Source organism: Phoenix dactylifera, chromosome 11 (assembly GCF_051530095.1).
Source record: "Phoenix dactylifera cultivar Ajwa chromosome 11, Ajwa_hap1_PhDact_Kaust_v1.1, whole genome shotgun sequence".
In the NCBI taxonomy this organism is placed as follows: Eukaryota; Viridiplantae; Streptophyta; class Magnoliopsida; order Arecales; family Arecaceae; genus Phoenix; species Phoenix dactylifera.
The window spans coordinates 6,285,897-6,308,929 of NC_143200.1; the positions used below are offsets into that span (position 1 = coordinate 6,285,897).

General features: G+C 36.9%; 3 protein-coding genes across 5 annotated transcripts in view; 1 reads left to right on the forward strand and 2 right to left on the reverse strand.

The window, feature by feature from the left end:
* Positions 1–1,058: 1,058 nt before the first annotated feature.
* LOC103717161 (cyclin-B1-2-like) lies at positions 1,059–8,354 on the reverse strand. The gene is made up of 4 exons (XM_039117806.3): positions 8,085–8,354; positions 7,818–7,918; positions 2,029–2,126; positions 1,059–1,340 (listed from the first exon to the last, which is right to left on the reverse strand). Exons 1-4 carry the CDS (start codon positions 8,202–8,204, stop codon positions 1,240–1,242), a joined length of 420 nt encoding a protein of 139 aa, XP_038973734.1. The 5' UTR covers positions 8,205–8,354; the 3' UTR covers positions 1,059–1,239.
* Positions 8,355–11,413: 3,059 nt separating this feature from the next.
* Positions 11,414–18,329, forward strand: LOC103717163 (adenylate kinase, chloroplastic-like). Of its 3 annotated transcripts, none has more exons than XM_008805447.5 (7): positions 11,414–11,857; positions 12,252–12,347; positions 12,852–12,980; positions 13,074–13,208; positions 14,161–14,307; positions 14,512–14,586; positions 17,917–18,329. In XM_008805447.5, exons 1-7 carry the CDS (start codon positions 11,636–11,638, stop codon positions 18,034–18,036), a joined length of 924 nt encoding a protein of 307 aa, XP_008803669.3. In that variant the 5' UTR covers positions 11,414–11,635; the 3' UTR covers positions 18,037–18,329. The 3 variants fall into 3 exon arrangements, with proteins under 3 accessions (XP_008803669.3, XP_088562789.1, XP_008803670.1); XM_088706663.2 differs by having other exon boundaries at positions 16,933–18,227; XM_008805448.5 differs by having other exon boundaries at positions 17,907–18,044.
* A 2,575-nt stretch (positions 18,330–20,904) lies between these two features.
* LOC120105397 (GroES-like zinc-binding alcohol dehydrogenase family protein) overlaps positions 20,905–23,033 on the reverse strand; it is a 29,518-nt gene continuing 27,389 nt past the window's right edge. Inside the window, exon 8 of the mRNA XM_039117808.3 lies at positions 20,905–21,249. Within this exon, the coding sequence (XP_038973736.2) occupies positions 21,058–21,249 (192 nt within the window). The 3' untranslated portion in view covers positions 20,905–21,057. The remainder of the gene's footprint in view (positions 21,250–23,033) is intronic.

Genomic DNA, 23,033 nt, shown 5'->3' on the forward strand with positions numbered 1-23,033 from the left:
GCTATCTCTACCTGTATCCATATCCGTCAAAAAAAAATTAGATATGGATATAGATAAATAACTATTTGAACCATATCTGAATATTCAATTCTATTTGTAACTCTATTTAATTTTATACACCACTCATAAACTTTAAAAAACAATAAATAACCATATTAATATATTATTAACTTAATTTATTATTCACTTAGTAATATTTTTGATTTTACAGCCATAAAATTTATTTATCCAATTTATATCTATATTTATATTTATATTTTTGGTATTTAATTTGTATTCGTTTAAAATCGATATAAATTTTTGTATCCGGCTAACATTTATATCTATACTTTTTAAATAAAATAAATATAAATATAAATATACTAATATTTGATTCGATATCAGGCCTAATAAGAGAGGTCCAACGCCCCTCTGCCACGTGAGATTAGGCTCCATCCAGCCTACATTCTCCGCTGCAAGAGAGTGAGAGGGAGAGGAGCGCCACCGTTGCGGCTTCCACCCCAAAGGTCTCATTTTTTCCCCCTCCTCTTCCTTTCAAGATAGGAGAGAATAAATTATATCCACCAAGTTAAACGTATATAAAACACTTAACTTTTTTCTCGAACATTTCTTCTGTTGCAGGGGTCACATCCATCTAATATCTAAAAAGATATACTCATCTGACATAACAAAGTCCTGTTCCGTAATTCACAGCTGAATCTGTCATCTTTTTTTTCAAAAAAAATTTTTTTGAAAGACTCCTTCGAATGTAACATTTTTCTAATCCATGACATATTTTATAATTTGTTAATCCATGATGAACAAAATGTTTATAATCTGCAAATCAATTAGATATCATATTTCTCAGCTGTTTTGAAGGTGTGAAGGACGACCCATGGCCATCCACCCGCTTGGGTTACCTCAACCTATGCATTTACCAAACTATTGATGCCTCAAGTCTTCGGCAAATTACATGGAGCAGTCCATGAAATTTTATTTCTCCCTCTCGACCACAAGGGGCCCCTATGCTTTCCCAGGCAGCCAGTAATAATAAAGAGAGAATCAAGCAACCGAAGCAATGAAAACGTCTTCAATTTTCATCAATTTATCACCAGTTTCATAAATAAGTGCGACGAAACATTCATCTGAAGTACCAACTCCTAAATAACAAATACTGGTACTGATCCATATAACAAAAAAATTAGTTTCTACTTCCAAATCAGTAGTGCAGTATCTCTCTTAAGACAGCATATCATTGGCTTATTTGCGACTTGGGCAAACAGGTCCCTTGGAAATACCAAGGCGGACTTCCATTCCATGGTGTGCGTCTGGAGGTATGAAGGTTTCTGAATCTTGTGGCACTGCAAGATGGTCAAGAACATAATGAAATGATTAGAACCCAAAATGGAAAGAAGAAAAGATTGTATTCGCAACGAAAAAATTGCCAATTTTTAGGCCTCAAAGAAACCTGGCAATAGAACGTACAATTGATGAGTTATGATGCGGTGAAGTATCATAATATGCATAATGAATTTCTATACCGGAGCAAAAGATGTCACCATTAACAAGCTGTCTCTGGTAGGTTACAGTAGTCACCAAAATCCAAGCATAGTCACACGTGTGTACCCACCACAAAGTACTGGTGAAATTTTATTTGTTTATTACCGTGCTAAGTTAGCTACCATATATGGAAATGCCTATGAGCCACGGACTAACATTGCATACATTATTCATGATCTCGAAAACTAATAATTTTGGCTCATGGTTCTAATCGTAGACGCAGCAATGGTGCATGCAGCTCTTATGCATGCCTGTCATGCACCATGGAGCATGATAAGTAATATCAGGAATGCTAAACAGCTGATGCATTTTCAGAATAATTTTGATGGCAAATTAATCATAAAAGAATAGCAGAGCTCATCTTTAAGAAACTGGTAGTCTTAACATTGAATTGTTTGAAAGCACAGCATGCTCTTAGACAAGCTATTTTCATGCAAGAAATAGTGAACGCCCAGATAAGGGCAGAAAAAAGTAAAGGCAATCGAATACCATTCAGGTAATCTTCAAACCCAAAATCATCCAAGCCACCAGTGAGAGCCTCAAATCCAAGCATAGACGATGGTAGCGATCCCGGAGGCCTCTGGAATCTGCAAAGCATAGCTTACATGGTTAGGAACATAAACTTGGGATACTAATTTGACTTTGATGGCTCATGGTGGAAATCTTATGATATGACAATGTTATAACTAATATATTGGAAAGAACAATTGCTTTCATGAGGCCTTTATGTACTCCAAAACAGGATCTGCAGCTATGGAAAAGAAAAATATTTACTCACTTTGCTTGGGTGCTGATGAAATATATTAGCACACTTGGGTTAAAGAATAGTTTACTGACTACAAGAATAAGACAATTAAGTTCACGGCACACAACTCAATCTTTAGCTATACCGTTGCTAACAAAATTATCAGGTACACCCAAAGTGCTTTTCAGGAGACAATTATCTATCATATATTTTCATACACCATTGATATTTTATGTGATTTTTTTTCATTTTATAAAATCTTTAAGAGAAAAAATTGCATGTTTTAGTCTGAAACACACAAAGCACATTAAATGTAGGCTAGGCTTCCTAAAAAAAAAAAGATGCATCAGCAATAGCATTCGTAGCATAGGATTGAAACTTGGATATGCTGGCAAATATACTAGAGCTCTCATGGCATGAGTTTAACGTAATAGCATAGAAACTTGCAAACTAACTCTGAGTTGGTTTCCTCATTTAGGCAGCATAAAATTCATGAAGGTCTTCATCAGCAAACATAGTAAAATGTGGTTTTTCCTTTTCTTTCCTATTCTGTATGTAGATTTTGGTAACCAATGATTAAGATAATCAAATCACCTCGAACAAAAAAGCAATATCAGGCTAACTATAAGTTTCAAGACACTATGAGAAGCTATTATGTATTTCCCGTTAATTAAAAGGGTAAAATGAAATTGAAATATGAGAATACTACTGTCCACAAAATCCTGAAAACATATGTGTCCACTTCTATTCGAAGGCAAGGAAGAATTGAGGAACAGAACAAAGAATGAAAAGATTCCTCGGATCTAGGCATTTTTTTGTGCCTAATTTTCCCTTCTTTGCAAATCAAGATGGTCCATATCAATAACACACATCACTGGATACCAGATAATTCACAAATTTTCAGTTCTAACCAATGGTTGCATATTTTCTACTTCCTAAGCAATGAATGACAACCCCTTACTATGAGGGAAGAGTATAATATGTTATTATTCCATCATATGACATAGCACTGCTGAAAACGTTTCATAAGAACTTGCAATATTGACTATTAGGAAGTTTGTCTTGATTGCTGATGAACCCTCTTATGAATAGTACATGCCAGAGGCTACCTAGAATTGGAGATACCACACCACTGTAACAGTACGAGTGCTTATCAATACATATGCTGCACTTGATCTGCATAATATCTTAACAAAGCCAAAAATATACACGTTTCCAAGGACTGCAACTGCAACAACCATGACACTTCATAACATCCCCCAGCTTATATTTATTATAATCACGTTCTATTGTTAAGTCTATTTATTATGATTAAATATTAAATTACAGTTCTACAGCACTAGCAAGCCCTCATATAAAAGCAAAGGCACTATCTTAAAACATAGCGCTAACGACTGCGGAAAGTTCCATAATCTAACTTATGCAAATATATCATCAATGTATCTTCCAAAAAGACTGAACCTGATCTTGTTAATCACATTTCACTTTTTAAGCAATAACAAATGATATGATCTTACAAAAGGCACATCTACTATGACCTTCAGAGACTTCATTCTCCCTTCTTTGTAATGCAAATTACAAGAGAGCAAAAAAAAAAAATTATATGTCAATGCTGAAAAGGCAGGAATTTGATTGCTGCATATACCTTCTCGATGTTCCATTGTTGTGATAGCAATAAGATTCAGAAGACTCTGATTTATTGACACAGGTGGATCCAAAAGAGTTTAAGACCCAAAATAAATCAAGATAATTAAGTTCTTGGCACATAAACAGACAAAGGGAAATCAACTAAGGCACTATGTGAAGAAGTTCCCACAAGTGAAGCACAAGTGACAAGGTTGGTCTATTCTGTTGATGTATATAACTGCAAACAATCAATTGTTCATCTTCATTGATGGTTAGTGTCTTGAGCATAGGGCACTTAAAAGTGGCAGACATGGATGAAAAAGTTGACATGGGCATTATAACTACTCCAGTCAAATCAGCAGCATTATCCAAAGAAAAGAAGTTAGGCAAGAAAAGAGCCACTCCTTGAGTCACAGGAAGGAGGGTGGAAGCTACCACAAAAATAACAAAAAAAAAGATCAAGCACCTTTATCATAGCTTAGTGATTTTGGAAGCTACTAGGTAGAGAAATCCTAAAAAAACAGAAGTGATAATAATTCATGTAGTTCATAAAAAGCAAGTTGTCAAAGAAGAAGCAGGGGTTCTTTAGTTCTTGATTTTAGCTTATGGAATGCAGTGGAAGTATATGGATATGTGCCATTAAAAGAATTTAGAAAAGTCAATGGGGAAACAAGTACCATATCTTTAATACTAATAAGAAGAAAGATGCTTGAGTTCCAAGCGAAAGGGCAAAGCCAAAGTGAGAGTTGCAAAATCATAGGCTAAATACTAGCACTTGCAATGGACAAGAGGGCGAGCCTTGGCACAAACATGAGGTTGCTCCATGGCAACCTAGATGTCATAGGTTTGAAACATGGAAACAACTCCTTTGCATGTAGGGGCAAGACTATATACATCTGACCCTTCCTAGACCCCCCTCCTAATGATGGGAGCCTCGTGCATTAGGATGCCCTTTTTTTTTGCAATAACCAAGAAAGTCAAGTTGCACATAATATTGTAAAAGCACCACTATGTCTTTTGATGAAGGTTTCCAATCTATTGGCGTACCCCATACACTCACATGCAGGAATGGCATGAGATGAGGTATGCCTCTTGTAAACTACTCACGATTTGTTGAACCAAATGATACTCCGATGTCAATAAAGGTCAATATGCACACAAATGAAGAGCTGATACAATATAAGATGCATACACCCCCAGCATTTGCACGTGGTTGCTGAAGTAGATGATAACCTTGTGGCAACACAAGTCGACATAGCATGATATGCAAAGTTGATACGGTATGGTAGGGTCAAGTTTTGAAAAAAATGCTGCAATAATCTTCAAATGAGAAGGGCAATTCCTCAATTGCATCTAAATGTCATTAGCACCAAGATGAAAAGAAATGAATGATGACACCAAAAAAGTATGCCAAGCCTATAAAGCTTAAATATGGTTGTCGTTTGAAACATATCAACTTTCTCATATGTGTAAAGATTACCAACATCCAGAGGACTTACAGTTCCATGCATAAAGATGCTCCTGAGAAAAAAATCATGAAATATATCACAAGATCTATGAATACCATCGTAATATAACCAATATTATAGGCAAGGTATTAAAATTTCCAAAAAATAGTACAACAATGTGACTTCAGCAAGTTTAGCATTGGGAACAAGTCGACAAGATTGAGAAGTTCAGAATTTGGTAAAAATCTAGTAAATTCAGGAAAAGTGCGGAAAAAAGTTTGGGATATTTAAATATAAAACTTTTTAGATATTTGCAAAAGTGTATAGATATATAATACTTATGTATAATACAATATGACAGATATTAATAACCAAATTTCAAAATTGATAACCAAGCCAATTTGTGCAAACCACAAGTTAAAAAAATTATCTAAAATTACAGCCTGCACATTTGAAGAAAGACTAGGAATGGGAAATAATATAAACTAAAAATTGAAATTTTCAGATAAATAAGAGATTTGGAGCGTACCTACTCAAAGCTTATAGTAAGAGTATGGATGAAAAAGACAGCCAATCAGCTTCTTTAAGGAAGCCCCCAACCCATAAGCTGTTGCGTGGGCGGTTAAGGAAAAAAGGCAATGTGTAGTGGAGAAGAAAGAGAACAGGAGTAAAAGAACAAAAGAAAGGGAGCGAGAAAAAGAAAGGTCCTTTTAGTTTGCTTGCTAGGACTTGGAAAAATATCTTGGTTGCCACTTTGACTTATCAGGTCCTTTAACAACCCACACGATCATGACCCACAGATGTGTCCTGAGCATAACAACATCTTGAAATTTGCATGTCGACGTGGAGCCGCAGCCCACAGGCTCTTTACACTATCGGCAAACAATTTGGAAAATCAACAATTATTTGTGATTTTTACAAATTTAATGAATTTTGTGTAATCCACTTGTGCATTGACAAATAATTCATCAGACAATTTGGCCAAACAGCCAGGAGCAAATTATTTGTGTATTTTTTTCAAAAAATCACCAAGTTCTGTTACCATGAATTCAAATGATGAAATATATTTTCAGCTGATCTTTTGGAGTAGAGGTTGTTTCTTGCTAAGGTTTCTAAAATCATGATTCTCATTGAGATATGCAAGTATGATAATAGCACTCATGAAGCCTTTGTTATTATTTTCCTTCTCACTTCTCATTACAAGATCTATTCCTATCTTTGTTTTTCCTACTTACCACATGAACAAGGAATATGCATTACAAAAAAATATAGAATAAAAAATAAAGTCATTCAGAGAAAGGTAAGGGTAGCACTAATTGAGAATAAAATTGCGAGAAGAATGACTTAGATGGTTTGGGTATTTACAACGACACATGGTTTGGGCATTTACAATGTAGGTTGAGAGATGCACTCGCTGAAAAAATGGTTTGATACACAGAAGGAAAGAGAGTAGAGTTAGACCAAAAATCACATATGATGATTTTGTAAAGAAGGATCAGATATTGCTATATCTTTCAAAAAGTGAAGCCTCAAACTGAGGAGAACGAAGGAAAGGAATTTATGCAGCTCAATCCAACTAGTTCAGGATTAACGCTTAGTTGAGCTGAGTTGGGTTTCTGTTTTGTTTCCAGTGTTCCATCTATTTCCTTTCCTTTGAGAGGCAAACCATGTGTCTGCATGTCAGAAAATGGCATCTCATGTTAGCTCTACAAAATCCATCAGACAGTCTAGACTTAACTTTAACCTCAACAAAATGCAATAGTCAAGAACAACATCAGAGCACTTCTTGCTGCTTCAATGACGTATCAAACACTGGAAAGTGCACCACCAATCGTCCTCCATTCTAACAAAACCATTAGGCCTTGTATAAAATATCACTGTAGCTTGAAGACCATTGACTTCTAGGAAACACCTCACTAATATGCAGATATCTGAAAAGCCCGCATCCTTCTCCATTCACTCTCACACACCCACCACAACCAAACAAGGTATGCACATTGTCATGCTGCACCAACAAAGGATCATTGAAACGAGATCATAACTTCATATCAAATGTTCCCCTGGTACAGACCACGACTGAGATGTGAGATTCAAAAGAAGAAAAGAGGTCAAGAAAAGTCAATCGAGACTCGAGAGATCATTGATCTATAACAGCCCAAATCTCAAGCATCTGATAACCAGGTTACAATCATCAATAGCAACTTAATTATAACCACTATGTCTCCCAGTTTATCAACAGTTTCAATACACTCAGAATACACTCCGGCCAGGCGCTGGGCGAGATATTTCAGTCAAAGCCAATATCTTTATTAAGACAGCAAGATATGAATCTCCGCCGCTACTAACATTTGAAAAAAAAATAGTGAATTTTGAGTTTAGGGTTCGCCAACGAATTGAAAATTTTCATCTTGTATATGAATTGAAATCAAACGTAGCCCCCACAATTACGATTTCCATACCTCGAAAGGATCTGAGCATCAAGATCCTTCCTCAAATTAAAAGCCGATCCATAGGTTAGAGCTAATCCAGTCCGCTTCTTCTCCTCCCAAAACCTACTTGTCTGGACAAGAAAAAAATATTAAAAAACAAAAAAAAATAGGGCTAAGACTAGGGTTTCGATTCAGAGATAAAAAAATCAGAAACTACGACCTTCAGACATAAAACTAAGAGCAGAAATTAGACGAACGAGAAAAACGATCGAAGAGGTTGGAGAACGAGAGGATTACGGATTCACGAAGCGATTCGAGCGGGTGATATCCAACGATGTCACCTTTAATCCCGTTCAATCCGAGACGGAGGATGTCATGGTTCGCTGCCACATCGTGTTCGATCGATTTGGACGCCATTTTCCTTTTTTCTCCTCCTCCAATTTCTCTCTCTTGGTTCGCTTGCGCCAGGGGACGAACGCTTCTGTTTTCCCTCTTTGGCCGAGAGAGAGAGAGAGAGAGGGGCGGCCAATGGAAAGGAAGAAACTTTGGCAACAAGAAAGTATGGATCAGCTGCGTCGAGACAGAATAGGACACTCTTAATAGATGATTGACACGTGGAGAATACCAAAAGATCTCGATCATCTCGGTCTATATCGCCGGTGAGAAGCGATTTCGCGGTCCTTTTTTCTGAAATAACCCAGATATCACGATATATCGAGCGATATATCTCGATATCTTGGCTCTAGTATACCGGCTAAGATTGAAATTTGATTCACTACAAAAATAATTATTCTTTACTTAGTAAACATAACATTATTTAATTAATTATATACCACTCACCATTTCTTCCATTTCTGAATTCCAATTAATTCAATTAAAAGTCAGTACATAAAGATTTAAGACCATTTCTTCAATTTGCTTTCTACTTCTAAGTTCATAGATTTCACAATTCTTTTTTCGATAGACAGATAAACTTTTCAAACATAATTTGATGTTGAGCTATTGAATGAAGTCACGGTGAATTCGTTTAAATTTTTAATTTTTAAAATAATAAACAAAATTAAACGAGCTAGCTTGTACTGAGCCAAGTTAGAGCTAGGCTTAGCCCTCTTCTTCAAACCTCCCGTCAGCCCACGATCTCACAAGTCATAATGGTAGGCCCTCAAATGATTTATGTCATCATCTTTAGATTTCTATCTGCATGGGAATGCAAATTTATGCACCGGTGGGTACTAGAAAATGAGGAGATAAAATTAGGTGAATCAAATTTGCCATAGATCTAGAATGAAATTATGCTAGATGAATTTATTTCACTCTAGAAGCCCATTTGATTGGGGATAATCTTGTATAAAAAATAAATCCCATATCAGATTATCATATTTAGCATGAAAAAAAAAGAGAGAGACAGTAAAATAAATAGTAGACCCATATATTTTTTCAAAAGGTAAACAAATACTATCAAAGCTGATGGTATTTGTTTTACAATGTTGGATTGCTGAGCGGTGGTAATTTGAAAATATTATTTCTTGATAAAAATATTTTTACTTATATTAATATTAATATTAATATTAATTATATTAATATATTACAAAATATTAATTAATTGATTAATAATATTTATAAGATAATATGTTTAATATATTTACTAATAAATAGTTAACAAATATTTATTATTTTTTAATAAATCTAACATAGAATTTATTAATAATTAATATATTTATTTATATCCCAGAATATACCAAAATTTGTTTATAATAAATATATATTTTTGTACAATTAAATTTAAAATATTTATTAACACATATAATATTTCAATATTCGAAATAACACATTATTTATATAAGTGGAGTCATAAATGGCTACAAATAAACTGAAAAAAAATTTATTATTTGAATTAATTTAAGAACACGGTTAGAAATTTGGCAATATTTTTATATTATATTATCTCCAATCAAATATTGCAATATTTTTTAATGCTATTTTTAGAATAATTTTTCAACCAACTAAATTTAATAAAATATTTTTTTAAAATTATTTTTTTAGATAAATGATTCTGTCGGATAAAAAAAATCTGGTATATCCCAATCCAATGAACTCTATGGTGAAATTATTGGGTGAATTTGGTCAACCTTTGGTCCGTAATGGATTTGGTCAATTCTTAGCGGGGCCTGGGCCCTACATGCTAGAGAAATGAACGGTTTGAAGGATCCGGTTACCTTTCATACGATGACCTCGATCCTACCATATTATGTAGCGTCTTGATTTCCGGGCTACTTTTATCCCCACGAGGGTCGCACAATGAGTGTTTTATTTATCCAAGGAGAGCAAAGATGGGATGCAGATATTGTTAGGTGGATGTTTGATGAGCAGCTTGCAAAGTGGGTGCTGACTTTACCAATCTCGATAGGGATGGCAACGGATAGGAGGATATGGAGTCTATCCGGCCGGACGACAGTGAGTTCCCGCGACATAGCGCAGATGAGAGGAGGAGCGGTGGCCCGACAGTTTGATGGTAGCTGGATCTGGAGACTACGTGTTCATCCACGCGTCGCACTGTTCCTGTGAAAGGTAGCATGGGGATGTCTACTCACTAGGAATGTCCTGGCGCGGCGGGGAGTGCGGATAGCTGCAGATTGTGGAGTATGTCCGGAGGTGGAGGAGTTCATCTATCATGTGTTAGTCAAGTGCCCGCGGGCCAATCAGATTGGGAGGTGTGCGGGGCTCTCCTATGATCCGAGGCAGAGGTGGTCGTCCATTATTGAGTTCCTGCGCTTTCTGGAGGTCCCGGGGTCAGGGCCTGGGTTGGAGGAGAGAGGGATTCGTGTTGCCTACTTGGCCTACCATTGCTAGTTGGACAGGAATGTACGAGTCAGGGCATTACTGAATGCGGAGGAGTTCTTTAGTACTGCTGTGAGTTCACCTACCGAGTTGGCTAGGGACATCTGGGGTACTCCTTCTGCTCTTGCAGCATCCAGATATGTTTTCGTATCCTGGGTGCCCCCACCCCCTGGCTTCCTGAAGGTGAATTTTGATGGCAATATGGTTGCTGATGGGAGAGGCGGAGATGTTGGCTTCGTCATTCGAGATCATGATTCCAGACTAGTGGCGACGGGGGGCAATGGATCTTCAATTCGTCGGTTGTGTGTGCTAAGCTCCGAGCCGCCTGGAAGGGCATATCCTATGCAAGACATACACTTGGTACAGATCAGATTATCCTTGAGGGCGACTCGGCCACTATGATTGACTGGATTAGGGGTCAGGATCATGCAGGTGAGGGCAGACCGCTGCTTCTGGACATTCGCAGACTTTTGCAGGTATGTGGCACCCATCAGGCTACACACATCTGCAGGGAAGCGAATTGTGCAGCTGATTGGGTCGCTTCCTATGCGGCTCACCATTCTGAAGGCTTTGTCTAGAGGGAGCGCGACACAGTGCCGGAGTCTCTTTCTGCTTTGTTATTTTTGGATTTTGTTGGCCGTATCCACACCCGTAAGGTGTGAGCCGCCGTTATTATAAAATTAAAAAAAAAAAAAGAGGAGGAGGAAAAAGAAAGAAAGAAAAAAAAAAGAAGAAGAAAAGAAGAAGAAGAAGAAAAAGAAAAGAAAAGAAAAGAAAAAAAAAAGGTAAAAAAGAAGAAGAAGAAGAAGAGCCGTCTTCAGCCGCCGCACCTCTCCCTCGAAGAAGCGGTGACGGGATCTCCGCGCTCGCTCCCCCTAGATTCCTCGCCGTCGTAGTCTCGTGTCTGAGAGCCCCGGAGCCTATAGAAAGGCTGTAAAGAGCTCGAGCGAGCGAGACACACACAGAGAGAGAGAGAGAGAGAGAGAGAGAGAGAGAGAGAGAGCGCGGCCATGGTTTCTTTGGGCATCTCCTTCTCCTGTGTAGCGGCAGCGAGGACAACGCCTTCGCTGGCTTCTTCTCCTTCTTGCTCGAACAACAAGCCCTTTGCCTCCCTCCACACAACTCGCTCTTTGGAGACTTCGAGGGTTCCCTTCCGTCTTGAAATCAGCTACGATCGCCGGTTCTCCGCCGAGCTGCGGTGGAAGCCATCGGCCGCCGCCCGATCAGGCTCGGTCAGTGCTCTGGAGCTCGATATTTCTGTTTCCATCTATTCGGTTGGATTGTTATGCTTTGTGCTACCCATAATCGGAGATCGTTTTAGGGTTTCTCCATTCTGTTCCTGTCAATAATTTCATCAGTTCTGCTTTTTGATGAAAAATAATATGTGGATTTGTTGAAATCGGAATCTTATGTGCCGGTGCTTGGTTTGGACTTTCGCCGTCTTTTTTACCTTTTCTCTATATGGATGAGTACTTTGGAGCAGCAAGTTGGGATTTTTGAATTGATAACGGGGCTAATGGTTTGGGAAAAATTAAAAAAGGCAGTTTTTTTTTTTTTTAACATTAGCTTTTCTCCTGCTGCTATCTTTTCCCCCTTTGTTCACTGTGTTAATTATTTTAAATTCAGGTTGTAGCAACTACAAAACCGGAGCCTCTGAAGATTATGATATCAGGGGCTCCTGCGTCTGGCAAGGGAACACAATGTGAGCTCATCGAGAAGAAAGTAAGTTAAACATTCAACATTGCAGTTCTAAGTTTTCACTTTTGAATGGATATATATTGAGCATACAATAGTGCAAATACTGACTCGTTGCATAGTTGTACTAAGTTTCTTACGAGCGTGATCAAGTAAAGATGTTTTGGTCAATCCAATTTTTATTGGTGCAATACATTTTTCGGGCATAATATGTATTAAAATTCATTTGTTTTTGTAATTCTTTTGCTTCAGCTTGTCATCACTGTGCAAAAAATTGCTCCTTTCTCTGTTACTTCTAGTTGAAAGGCATCTTTAAAAGTTTACAAAATTTCTGTTTGTTCTAGATACGCAATATCCAAGTAATATTTAGTGCTACAATCGGTATTTGTTTTCAATTGTTGCTTCATTCTAATATCTTTCGTGTTAGATATAATTTTTATAATTCGATGTCTCATTTGAAATGATGAATCTGCATGCTTGAATTGCTTCTGAAGAGAGACAGATTGAATCAAATAGTGCTGATACATGCAGTATGGGCTGGTGCATATTGCTGCGGGAGATTTGCTTAGGGCAGAAATTGGAGCTGGCACTGAGAATGGGAAGCGGGCCAAAGAATATATGGAGAAGGGAATGTTGGTTCCCTCTGAAATTGTTGTCATGGTATATTGATCTACTGACCTGATGCTCCACCCCCTCCCCCCGTTTCCTTATCATCATGTCTCTTATTGGAATGCTGTGACTTGTGAATGTCAGATGGTGAAAGAACGTCTTCTGCAACCAGACGCTCAAGAAAAAGGCTGGCTTCTAGATGGATACCCAAGAAGCTTATCTCAGGCAACTGCTCTGGAAGATCTCAGAATCCGACCTGACCTTTTCATTCTCCTGGATGTGAGCGCCATTTTTACTGAAATTGTTATGGTGTCAAACTGATGTCACCTTCGATGCATACTCTTGGTGCTATTATAATACTGCTAATTTTATTTTTTAGTTTCTATAGGTCATATGTTTCTTTTTTACATACTATATATCAAAAACCTTCAAGTCTAATTCCAATCAGCTCGAGCTCACTTATGGATTAAGGATATCTATCACTGTTTGAGAACATTTTATATGCCAACCCTCTAATACCTTGAATTTTTAGCCAACATAATTATGTGACAGAATAAGTTAAAACTAACTAGCTAGTGTTGTTATCAAGAAGCATAACTCATTGGTACAAATTAAGGCTCATGCACCTGAGAAAAAGTGTGCAAGGCACTAACAAAGATTCTAGATGAAGAGGAAGGAAAGCAGAAAATGATGCAAGGAATGAACACACACCACACACATCTCTGCAAGCAGAAAATGATGCAAGGAATGAACACATACTTGCAGACATCTCTAAGGCTTAAATTATAACCAAAAGAGTCAAATTGTAACACAACTCATATTCAAGTATCTCTACTTGAATTAATCGGTTTAGTTACTATAGCATGCTGTCCTTACGTCTTTCCTTTCCCCATCATGTAAATATCTGCTGTTTTGACCTACAAAAAACAGGGGATAAATTTCTGTAAAACATATCTCTCAAGTGAAGAGTAACTTTGCTGGTGTCATCATTTTTATAGTACTGGGCACCTGAAATAGTTCCGGCTCTAGCATGGAATGTCTTTTAACGCCACACATGCATAAAGTTTAATTAGTAAAGTATGTGGCTTGTCAACAAAGCCTTTTTTCCTCTTTAGGCTTTTAGCATGAACTTTTTTTGAAAGTATGATATAACATAATAATGTAATTTCTATCTCCATAGGTCAAGTAATGAGATTAGTTATATTGTCTTCGTAACTAATTTCTTTTGCAGATTTCTGAAGACATACTTATTGAAAGAGTTGTTGGGAGAAGGCTTGATCCTGTGACTGGAAAAATATACCATTTGAAGTACTCTCCACCTGAGAATGAAGAAATTGCTGCAAGGCTTACCCAACGGTTTGATGACACAGAAGAAAAGGTACCCCATATGCCAGGACATTGATTGAATTTCCTTGTTTGATTATTTTAACTCTGAGTAAGCCACCTGAACTATTTGCTTCCATACATCAATGGCCTCTCAGTTATATGTGGGTAGATAGCAAAAAGAGCAAAAGAAAGGTTCACTTTGGGAGCATCTCTATCATATGGCTTTTATCTATATTTTCTCTTTTCTTTTGTCAAGGTAAAGTTGCGATTAAAGACCCATCATCTGAATGTTGAAGATGTCCTTTCAACATATAAAGACGTTATATTCAAGGTATCTGAAGTCTCTCTCTCTCTCTCTCTCTCTCTCTCTCGTACACACACACACACACACACACACACACTCAGATGATGAGATGAAAATTTATATATGGAAATACTGATATAAAACAGATAGGTAATGCAATTCATATATATGTTGAAGCTCACGTGATCCTCTTGATGGAATAGAAAAAGCAGGTCTTGTTTACGCATCTATTTTGTCTCTCTGACTGATGATAGTTGAAAATTTAGGTATAAATATAATATATTATAACCAATGCAATTTATAGAGGCAGAGTTATTGAAGTTCACATGGTGATGCCTATGGAATTAGGAACGAAAAGTCTATTTGGGGACCCTGACTTATTTTTGTTTGATCAAAACAAGCAAAAGAGATCCATTGCTGTGTTGTAAAGAAGGGAGGTGATTTTATTGATCGCTGAAAATTTAGAATTGAAAGTGGATAGTAATGCAAAAGTTTGAAGACTTAAAGACCTTGCATGTTTATGCTTAGAAATTGTCAATAAAAAAGAGATAAATTTCTTTGACTTTGACATTGTTAATCAAGTGAGGCAAGACATAAAATGGAAGCCGAGTAATGGGAAAAATGAAGACTCAAAAACCTTGCACGTGCATGCATTACAAATTGTCAAAAAAAAAAGTGATAAATTTCTTTACTTTGATATTGTTAATCAAGTGAGGCAAGACATAAAATGGAAACCAAGTAATGGGGCAAGGCTTGTTTCTTGTAGTTGGCCGATATTTTTAATTTCCTTCGCTGTCGATTAATTTTGTTATTATATGAATACAACAAAGATTACCTCCTCTATTTAGTATTAATAGCAAGGAGCAAAGAAAGAGCAAGAAGAGCACTGGTTCTTTGTGACTATAGTCAAATGCAAATGCATTGAAAGTAACTCTAATAAATTAAAAACAAAGTAGAATTTAGCTAAAAGAAGTTTCTGACTCCCCCCAAAATAAATGCCAAGAGGGAGGTAATTAAACATGGGGACCTAATTCTTTATAATACAATTACAAATCCTTGGCTGGTCTAGTGTTAACAGTTAAGTCACTACTTCCTTGGCCACAAAGGCTTGGCTAATATTCGGGGGGAAAAAGGAAAAAGGAAAAAAGGAAAGATGAGACCCATTTTTGTTGGCTAGGGGATTGGAGTTTGTCGTAATGGAAATGCAGTCCAAACTCTAAAGCTGGGGTTGCAAGGGCAATATCAATTTTTACCGCATCTTGTACATCTTATCTCTGTAATGGACACCTGCATACAACTTCAGATACATAACCTTGAGCATGCATGCCAAAAACTCTGGTAGTTTTAGACATACACTCTATGGTGTCCCCACTCTTTCAGTCAACACCTTCTTAACAACCCTTCTCAGAATGGAGATTTTAACCTTCCTTCAATAGCTAATGGAGTTGTTTCAGCTTGGGCCTCACTAGAAAGTTTTTGATTAGTGAGTTCTTGACAGACTTCAGGGTTGCTAGTAGATTGCTCAGAATGTTGCAGTGAAATGTGAAAAGCCTGTAAAGGAGTGAAGAGTCAGTATGGACTTTATCCTTGACCCTTGATTATTCCTTTTACACCAGTATTTTAATCACCCCCTATTGTTTTCCTGAACTTTTCAAATTTTATGCTGCTAACTTTTTCGATATACAATCCACTGCTTGGTCATGTGTCTTCATTGCCTGCATTTCTCTCTCCATTTGGCACCTTTTCTCTTATAAAGTGACATAGTAATAATGTGCATCCAGATGCTTGCTTTTGGCATAAAAAGGATTTTCTGCCTCAAGTTGGCTGACTCGTTGCATCAGTGTAGTGACACCAGATCATCTATTGTTTTCTGTACATCCTTCATTAGTTGTTTTAACTCCGTGCTCTCTCTCTCTCTCTCTCACTCTCTCATAAGACTATAGGATCTAGTCTGCTGTCATTATAAAGATGAAAGTAAACCTCAAAAACCACCTGGAGGTGGTAAGAGTCTAAAAAAACAAGAAAGGAAGGATGGAAAAAAGAAAAAAAGACTAAACCAGGTCCTCAAAACCTCCACCACCTTAGACCCAACCTGGAATTTTCAATTTTACAAAGATTCTCTGTTTAGCCTGTCTCTTTCTATCTGGTATAGCCAAAGCCCATTGACCAATCAGCACCTTTATTCTCCTCACTAGATTTGTAACCTAGCTTTGGGATCTCTTATGCTACCATAACCTTTTAAGTTTTATCCCTTCGGCATTGATTAGTTTAGTTGACAAGCTTCAAGAAGAGAACTTGTTTAAGTCTGCTAATCTCTAGGACTGCATTTGAAGGTTTTAAGTTCCAAACCCATGATTCCTTTGTTTCCAACAGGTTTGACCTGCTAGTGGGTAGCTAAAGTTAAATTCTAATGGATCTACGCATCAGCCTACTGTTGGTTATGGTGTTTTTGAAGCTGGTGATACTCTATTATTATACTATGGTCTACGCATCAGCCAAATGCTGGTTGCGGCGTTTTGGTTAGGGATGAAGCTGGCGATACTCTATTGTTGTACTATGGTAGGTCTTTGTTCCCACACTTCTTGTTGTACTATGGCAGGTCTTTGTTCCATCCACATGTATCATATGATGAATTCTTGGGTGCTTGTCAGGTATCAGGGCATGCCATACAGCTGGAAGAAGACCGTATAAAACTATGGATTGACTTAGAAAAAAACACTTGTGGAGTGGATTAATAAGAAAAGGGAACCATCTTAGGATGTTAGCCACCTTCTTGTGAAATTATGGAAGTGTCTAGCCTCGTTGGAAGATTATTGAGTCACTCGTGTATGGAGAGAAGGGAACCATGCTGCAAATATTTTGTCTAAAACTGTTCCACCTGGTACTCTAGGGGAGGATCTAGTTGTCGCTTATCTGAAATTATCCGTCTTACCTGTGTCTTGTTTGTATTATTGAAGATGATAGGTAGGTAAGAGCATACAATAGAATAGATCTTGAAATTTATACCACTTTGTCCTCTACATTATAAATATCAAAAGAAGTTTTAAATTTAATCAGAAAAGTTTAGCCATTCTAAGTGTCCAGAAAAGATTTAACTGCTTCCCTACTATTCAAGTAGTTAAAGTCACTTGCATGCTATTAACTGCTTTGTTTTATGACCATCATTGGATGAGATTTTGACCTCTGCCAATATAAATCATCGTTCTCCAACTCATCCAAAATTGTAGGAAATATTTACTGAGTCAAACTGCTGAGACTGCTCACACATTTGATCATCATGTGGTCCAATTTGTTACCTTTTTTCGAACAGCATGTGCTTTTAACATACAATGTGCTCTTCTAACTAGTCATTTGCAGGTTAATGGGGATGCCCCTATTGAAGATGTATTCGTTGAAATAGACAAGGCATTATCTTCAATTCTTGAGGAAAAATCAAGAATAGATTCAGCATCCATGGCTGCTGGTATGACTCATTAGATTTGCTAGTACCCATACATTACAGATAGGACAGGAGAATTGGCATGACATTATGGTGGGTTTTAATTTTTCCGGCAGACACCAAAAGGCCCCATTCTGCATTGTTTTTGATTAAATCAAAGAAAATTTTTACAGCTCTATGCATCTAAAGCTGATGCATTTTTATTTAAAGAAGCTTCGATTTTTCTGTAGTTTGTCGTACATTTTGAGCTTTGAAACCTGCTCTTGGACAACACTTCCAATGTAAATGTAACAATTATACTCAATCACATACAGGAGCTCCTTTGAATATACATGTATTAGAAGGTAATATAACTCTTTATCTAGCAGTCTCTTGGTCAATCCAACCGAACCACCGATTTCAAGCTCGTGAAGGCTGTCGTTGGCTCATTTCAAGCCTGTGCATCCTGCAGTTGTCTCCCGTGTTCATGGCTGCCCTTCCACTCAGAGCAGCCCAAAATTTCCAGACAAACTCTAATGATCACTCCCACCTCAGAAATCAGAATCAGCCTACTGTGGATTGCTTCAATCACTGCCTTGGAGTCTGCTTGCACCAGGACCTTCCCTATCCCGAGCTTCTTATCCAGTTGGCAACCCTCTACTTGATGCTATGGCCTTGGCATCTGAACTCCTCTGGTAGCACAATGGGGTTGAGAAGTGAGCAATCCTTGTGGCCGGGAGGGCTTTGTGTGATGCCTCCGGCTCCTGCCGAACCGACGTTCCCCTTTCTCGAGCCACCAAACATGAGACTAGACCTTCCTGTTCCTTTATTAAGCTCGTAAATACCATCATTATTTTCTCTGGCGGTACAGAGGAGCAAGAGAAGCCTGATCGTGGTTCAGTAGCTCAAGGCCTGTTGCAACAAAATATACACCCCTGAACAGCAGCAACGAAGCGTAGCTCGTGGAGATGGCAATGGAAGGCAAGAGGATTCAACCTATATTGTGTCACTAGAAAGAGACCAAAACTCAGGTCGTCCAAAATTCAGGTAGTTCAGTACAAACCATAGGAGGCTGCTATGGATTGCATGAAGCTTGGGGTCGATATCTGTGTTCATAAAATAGCCACGTTTAGCGGCTGCATGCGTGCTTCCCACACGGCCTCATAGCATTTCGAACTTCAAAGATTTTTCAGTGCTAGAGAGAGGTTTCCCATCACTGACTGCTAATCATCACCAGCACCAGTATCATAGAAAAGTTCACTGAAATGGCTGCTATCCGTCTAATCTATTCGTGTTCTCTTTTATCTATCAATTAGATATGCAAATCCTAGAATCAGAGGATTAGGTGTTATGCAGTACGATAAGAATCTTTCAAATAAGGTGAGAATGTGAGATGACCAATGATATGATAAAATCTCCATTGCTACTAAAAAAGAAATGTACTGACTGATGTAGTGGGTCAGAACATTTAGTAGTCTGATGTTTAATTGTCATGGCGTGATGACCCCTTTGCTCCACCCCTTGCCTTCAAGAATTGATTTTGATCAACCGCACCTGCCGTGGGCTTTACTGGCTAAGGAGTTCTCTGTTGCTATTCGTCTAGAAGATTGTTAAAATGGATTTTTTTCCTGGTTTAATAGGGAGACGGCTGAATAATGTTGCCATCTCTCTAGAATTTGTCATGATCATTCCCCACTTTTGCTTGAAATTCTCTCTCCAACTCTTTCTGGACCGAAGCCTTTCAGATTTCAGCATATGCGGGTAGAGCATCGTAACTTTTTGAAGTTTGTAAAGGTGGAATTTCAATATGACACATCTTTAGAAGTATTTGCCCGAAGTTAAGAAATTGGAGGAATGCATTAAAGCAATAGAACTGGCATTTTATTTTGTAAATTTAGAATCAAAGTGTAAGATTTGCAAAAGCTTCCTCTATGAAAAGGTCAAGCTGGCCTAGCAGTGCAAGTCTAGTTTCAACCAGGTGTACTGCTTGTCCAAGTCCATCTGTGTCACTTACATTCTCCTTATTTAGATGATACTCGTTTTTCCTCTTGGGAGAAGAACTGGATCATGACCAGGTGGGGGCGGGACAGCAAGGCTTCGCGTCCAATTGATCGTGACTCCCACCAACTTACGGAACTTCATCATGCATGATGATGGCTCTGTAGCTGAGCGTTTTTGTGGAGTGTGACTGGAATAACTTCTTCTTCTTAATGGAAAAGGAGGAAAGGAGAGGGGCGGGGTGACGGTTTACTTGCAATTCATTTAAGGGCTAGGTTAGAATTCAACTTACTTAGCTCTATAAATTGCCTTCTACCAAGTTCTTTAAGATACTTTATTGCTGATTTGTCAGAGTTAATAAAGCTTGTAGCTACAGCCTACAGGGTGAGGAATCCATCTCCTTGCTATCCCTTTCTCTTTTCTTCCCAAGTTTATTCTTCCTACCGTCATATTCTTGGTACAAGAGCAGGAAAAGCCTCACCATTTGGAATCAAAACTTACACGGCTCTGTCAGGATACACAATCGACATCAATAAGCGCTAAATGTTGGGGAGGACAAATGTAAGCAAGCTTCCGACGTGGTTATGAGGCTTTTCTTCTATGAATCCCCAGCTTGACAATGTTTACTTCCAACACATCAAGAAATATAGTCATGCATACAACTATTACATGCAACAATATTCTTGTGTGTTTGTGTTAAACAGTTGAATTACATGCTTCCTGTGTTGTAAGAAATAATATCATGGAAGTAGGAGGCTTGAAACCGAATTCAAAAAAGATTGAAACTGAATTCAAAAAAGAGAGCAATATGTTATGAAAATTCAAGTTTTTTTTTCTTTTGGCTAGAATCCTAGGTTTCTCAAGTTGTTGGTTTTCTGCACGGAGGATTTTGAGAAAATATATAATGCAACCAACATGCTAAAAAAATATGTAATAAAATTAATTTTTTTATTAGTTTTATTGTCCGCATGGAAAAAGACAGTGATTTACATCAAAACAAGGATGACATATACTAATTGTGACATAATTATCCAGGCAAAAGATAATGTCATGCCAAAACCAAACTGCCTATGCATCTTCAACTACATGATCTCAACCACTGCTCGTCCAACAATTTTCCCACGGTCAAGATCCTCGTATGCGCTATTTGCTTCCTCGAATTTGCATTTTCTTGATACAGTATTCTGGAGATTGAAAATGCCAGTCTCTGCAAGCTTCACCAGTTGGGGAAGATCTTGTCTTGCTCTCGCCCCATATGAACCAATTATCTTAACCTGCTCCAATAATCATGATAATGTATCAGATTTAGGTGAATGAAATTGATCAACAAAAAAAATACAATTTTGTGTGTATATATATATATAACTACGTATTTTAAAGGAGATAACGATTTAAAATCAATGATAGACAATCCAAATTGAAGACCAAACTACTGAACATGATCCATGCCACAAAAAAAAAGCCTAAAACCAAAATTCATATATTTTGATGGTCTCTCGTATATGCATCATGTCAGTGCAAAAAACGAACTGTATCAATTGCACTACTATGGTAAACTATATGATAGGGCATACAAATTGAAAATTCATTTGATAGATCATGATCTACACATCTTAAAACATGAGCAAATTCAAATTCACTAGGCATTGATCATTAGATTATAGTAAAATAAAGTATTATGCTATTAAAACTATTTATTTTTACACCAACTTGATGATTAGATTAGAGGCTACCAAAATACATAAAATTCTATTTCTAGTAATTTTGTGTAGTATAGACCGTGTTTACTGGTTCAGTTTTGAAGTTGGATGGTCCATCATTGATTTTGAAATATTAACTCTTTTTTCAAGGAGTTAATGTAAAGTGTGTAATCCAATTCTATAAGTATATGTATACATGTATGTATTTTATACATATGTATACATATATACATGTAGATATGTACAAGTTTATATATATATATATATATATATATATATATATATATATATATACACACGTGTATATACATATATGTAGTTGGACTACACACTTTATGTTGCCTCCTTAAAAAAGAAGCTAATAATTCAAAACGAATGATGGACCATCCAAATTCAAGATCCAAAACATTAAACAAGATCTATACTATAAAATATTCTTTGATAATCTTTTACCTAATCATTGAGTAAGTATCAAAATTGACAGTATTAATAGCATAATAGTATGTTTTACTATGATCATCAAAACCCAGTGAATTTATGTCTACCTATGTTTTAATATGTAGATTTGATTTATAATGTGGGTTTTTGGTTTATGTGCCCAATCATGTATTTTACCACAATAGCACAATTGATATCTTTCATCTTTGTACCAAAGATGGATAGGTTAAAAACCACCAAAAGTCATAAATTTTCATTTCTAGGTATTTCTCTATAGTATAGATTATGTTCAATGGTTCGATTTGAATGACCTATCATTTATTTTAAAATTGTTAACTCCTTTTTTGAAATATATATATATATATATGTTTGTATGTATTTATGTATGTGTATATGTATGTATGTTTATTTGTATGTGTGTATTTTAAAATGGTTAACTCCCTTTTGAGGGATATACATGTATGTATATGTGTTTGTGTAGGTATACACAAACAGATAACTCTACCAAATAATTATATTATCCCATTACCTTTTTCATGTTTGAAAAATATATGTGGGGAATTATTGTTGTTTCATTATGACAAAATTTGCTTTAAAAATTAGTCATACACTAAGACTTCTCACCACATCAAGTACAATTTAAAGCAACACACTCAGGATGTTAACTAACAAAATGAAAGCAAGTCAGAGAGAAGTCTACAGGTAGCATATGACTCAAGCAGCATATGAATAAAGCAACAGCTGAGGCTCTTGAATATGATCTTTCATAGAATTTCAGAAATGGAAAAGAATTCCTAAATAAACAGTAACAGAAAAATGTTAACCCACATTCAGCAGGAAAGATCTGATATATCCAGAATTCATAAGAATGACAACCTTTGATTAATAAATTGCTATAGAAAGGTCTGCAAGCTAGCATG

Excerpts from the sequence above, each read along its gene's own strand:
- LOC103717163 (XM_008805447.5), top strand. The coding sequence starts at position 11,636 with ATGGTTTCTTTGGGCATCTCCTTCTCCTGTGTAGCGGCAGCGAGGACA. Across the intron at positions 12,348-12,851 it reads GTGAGCTCATCGAGAAGAAA|TATGGGCTGGTGCATATTGC; the intron begins GTAAGTTAAACA and ends TGATACATGCAG. Across the intron at positions 12,981-13,073 it reads CCTCTGAAATTGTTGTCATG|ATGGTGAAAGAACGTCTTCT; the intron begins GTATATTGATCT and ends TGTGAATGTCAG.
- LOC103717161 (XM_039117806.3), bottom strand. The coding sequence starts at position 8,204 with ATGGCGTCCAAATCGATCGAACACGATGTGGCAGCGAACCATGACATC. Across the intron at positions 2,127-7,817 it reads GATGCTCAGATCCTTTCGAG|ATTCCAGAGGCCTCCGGGAT; the intron begins GTATGGAAATCG and ends TATGCTTTGCAG. Across the intron at positions 1,341-2,028 it reads GTTTGAAGATTACCTGAATG|TGCCACAAGATTCAGAAACC; the intron begins GTATTCGATTGC and ends ACCATCTTGCAG.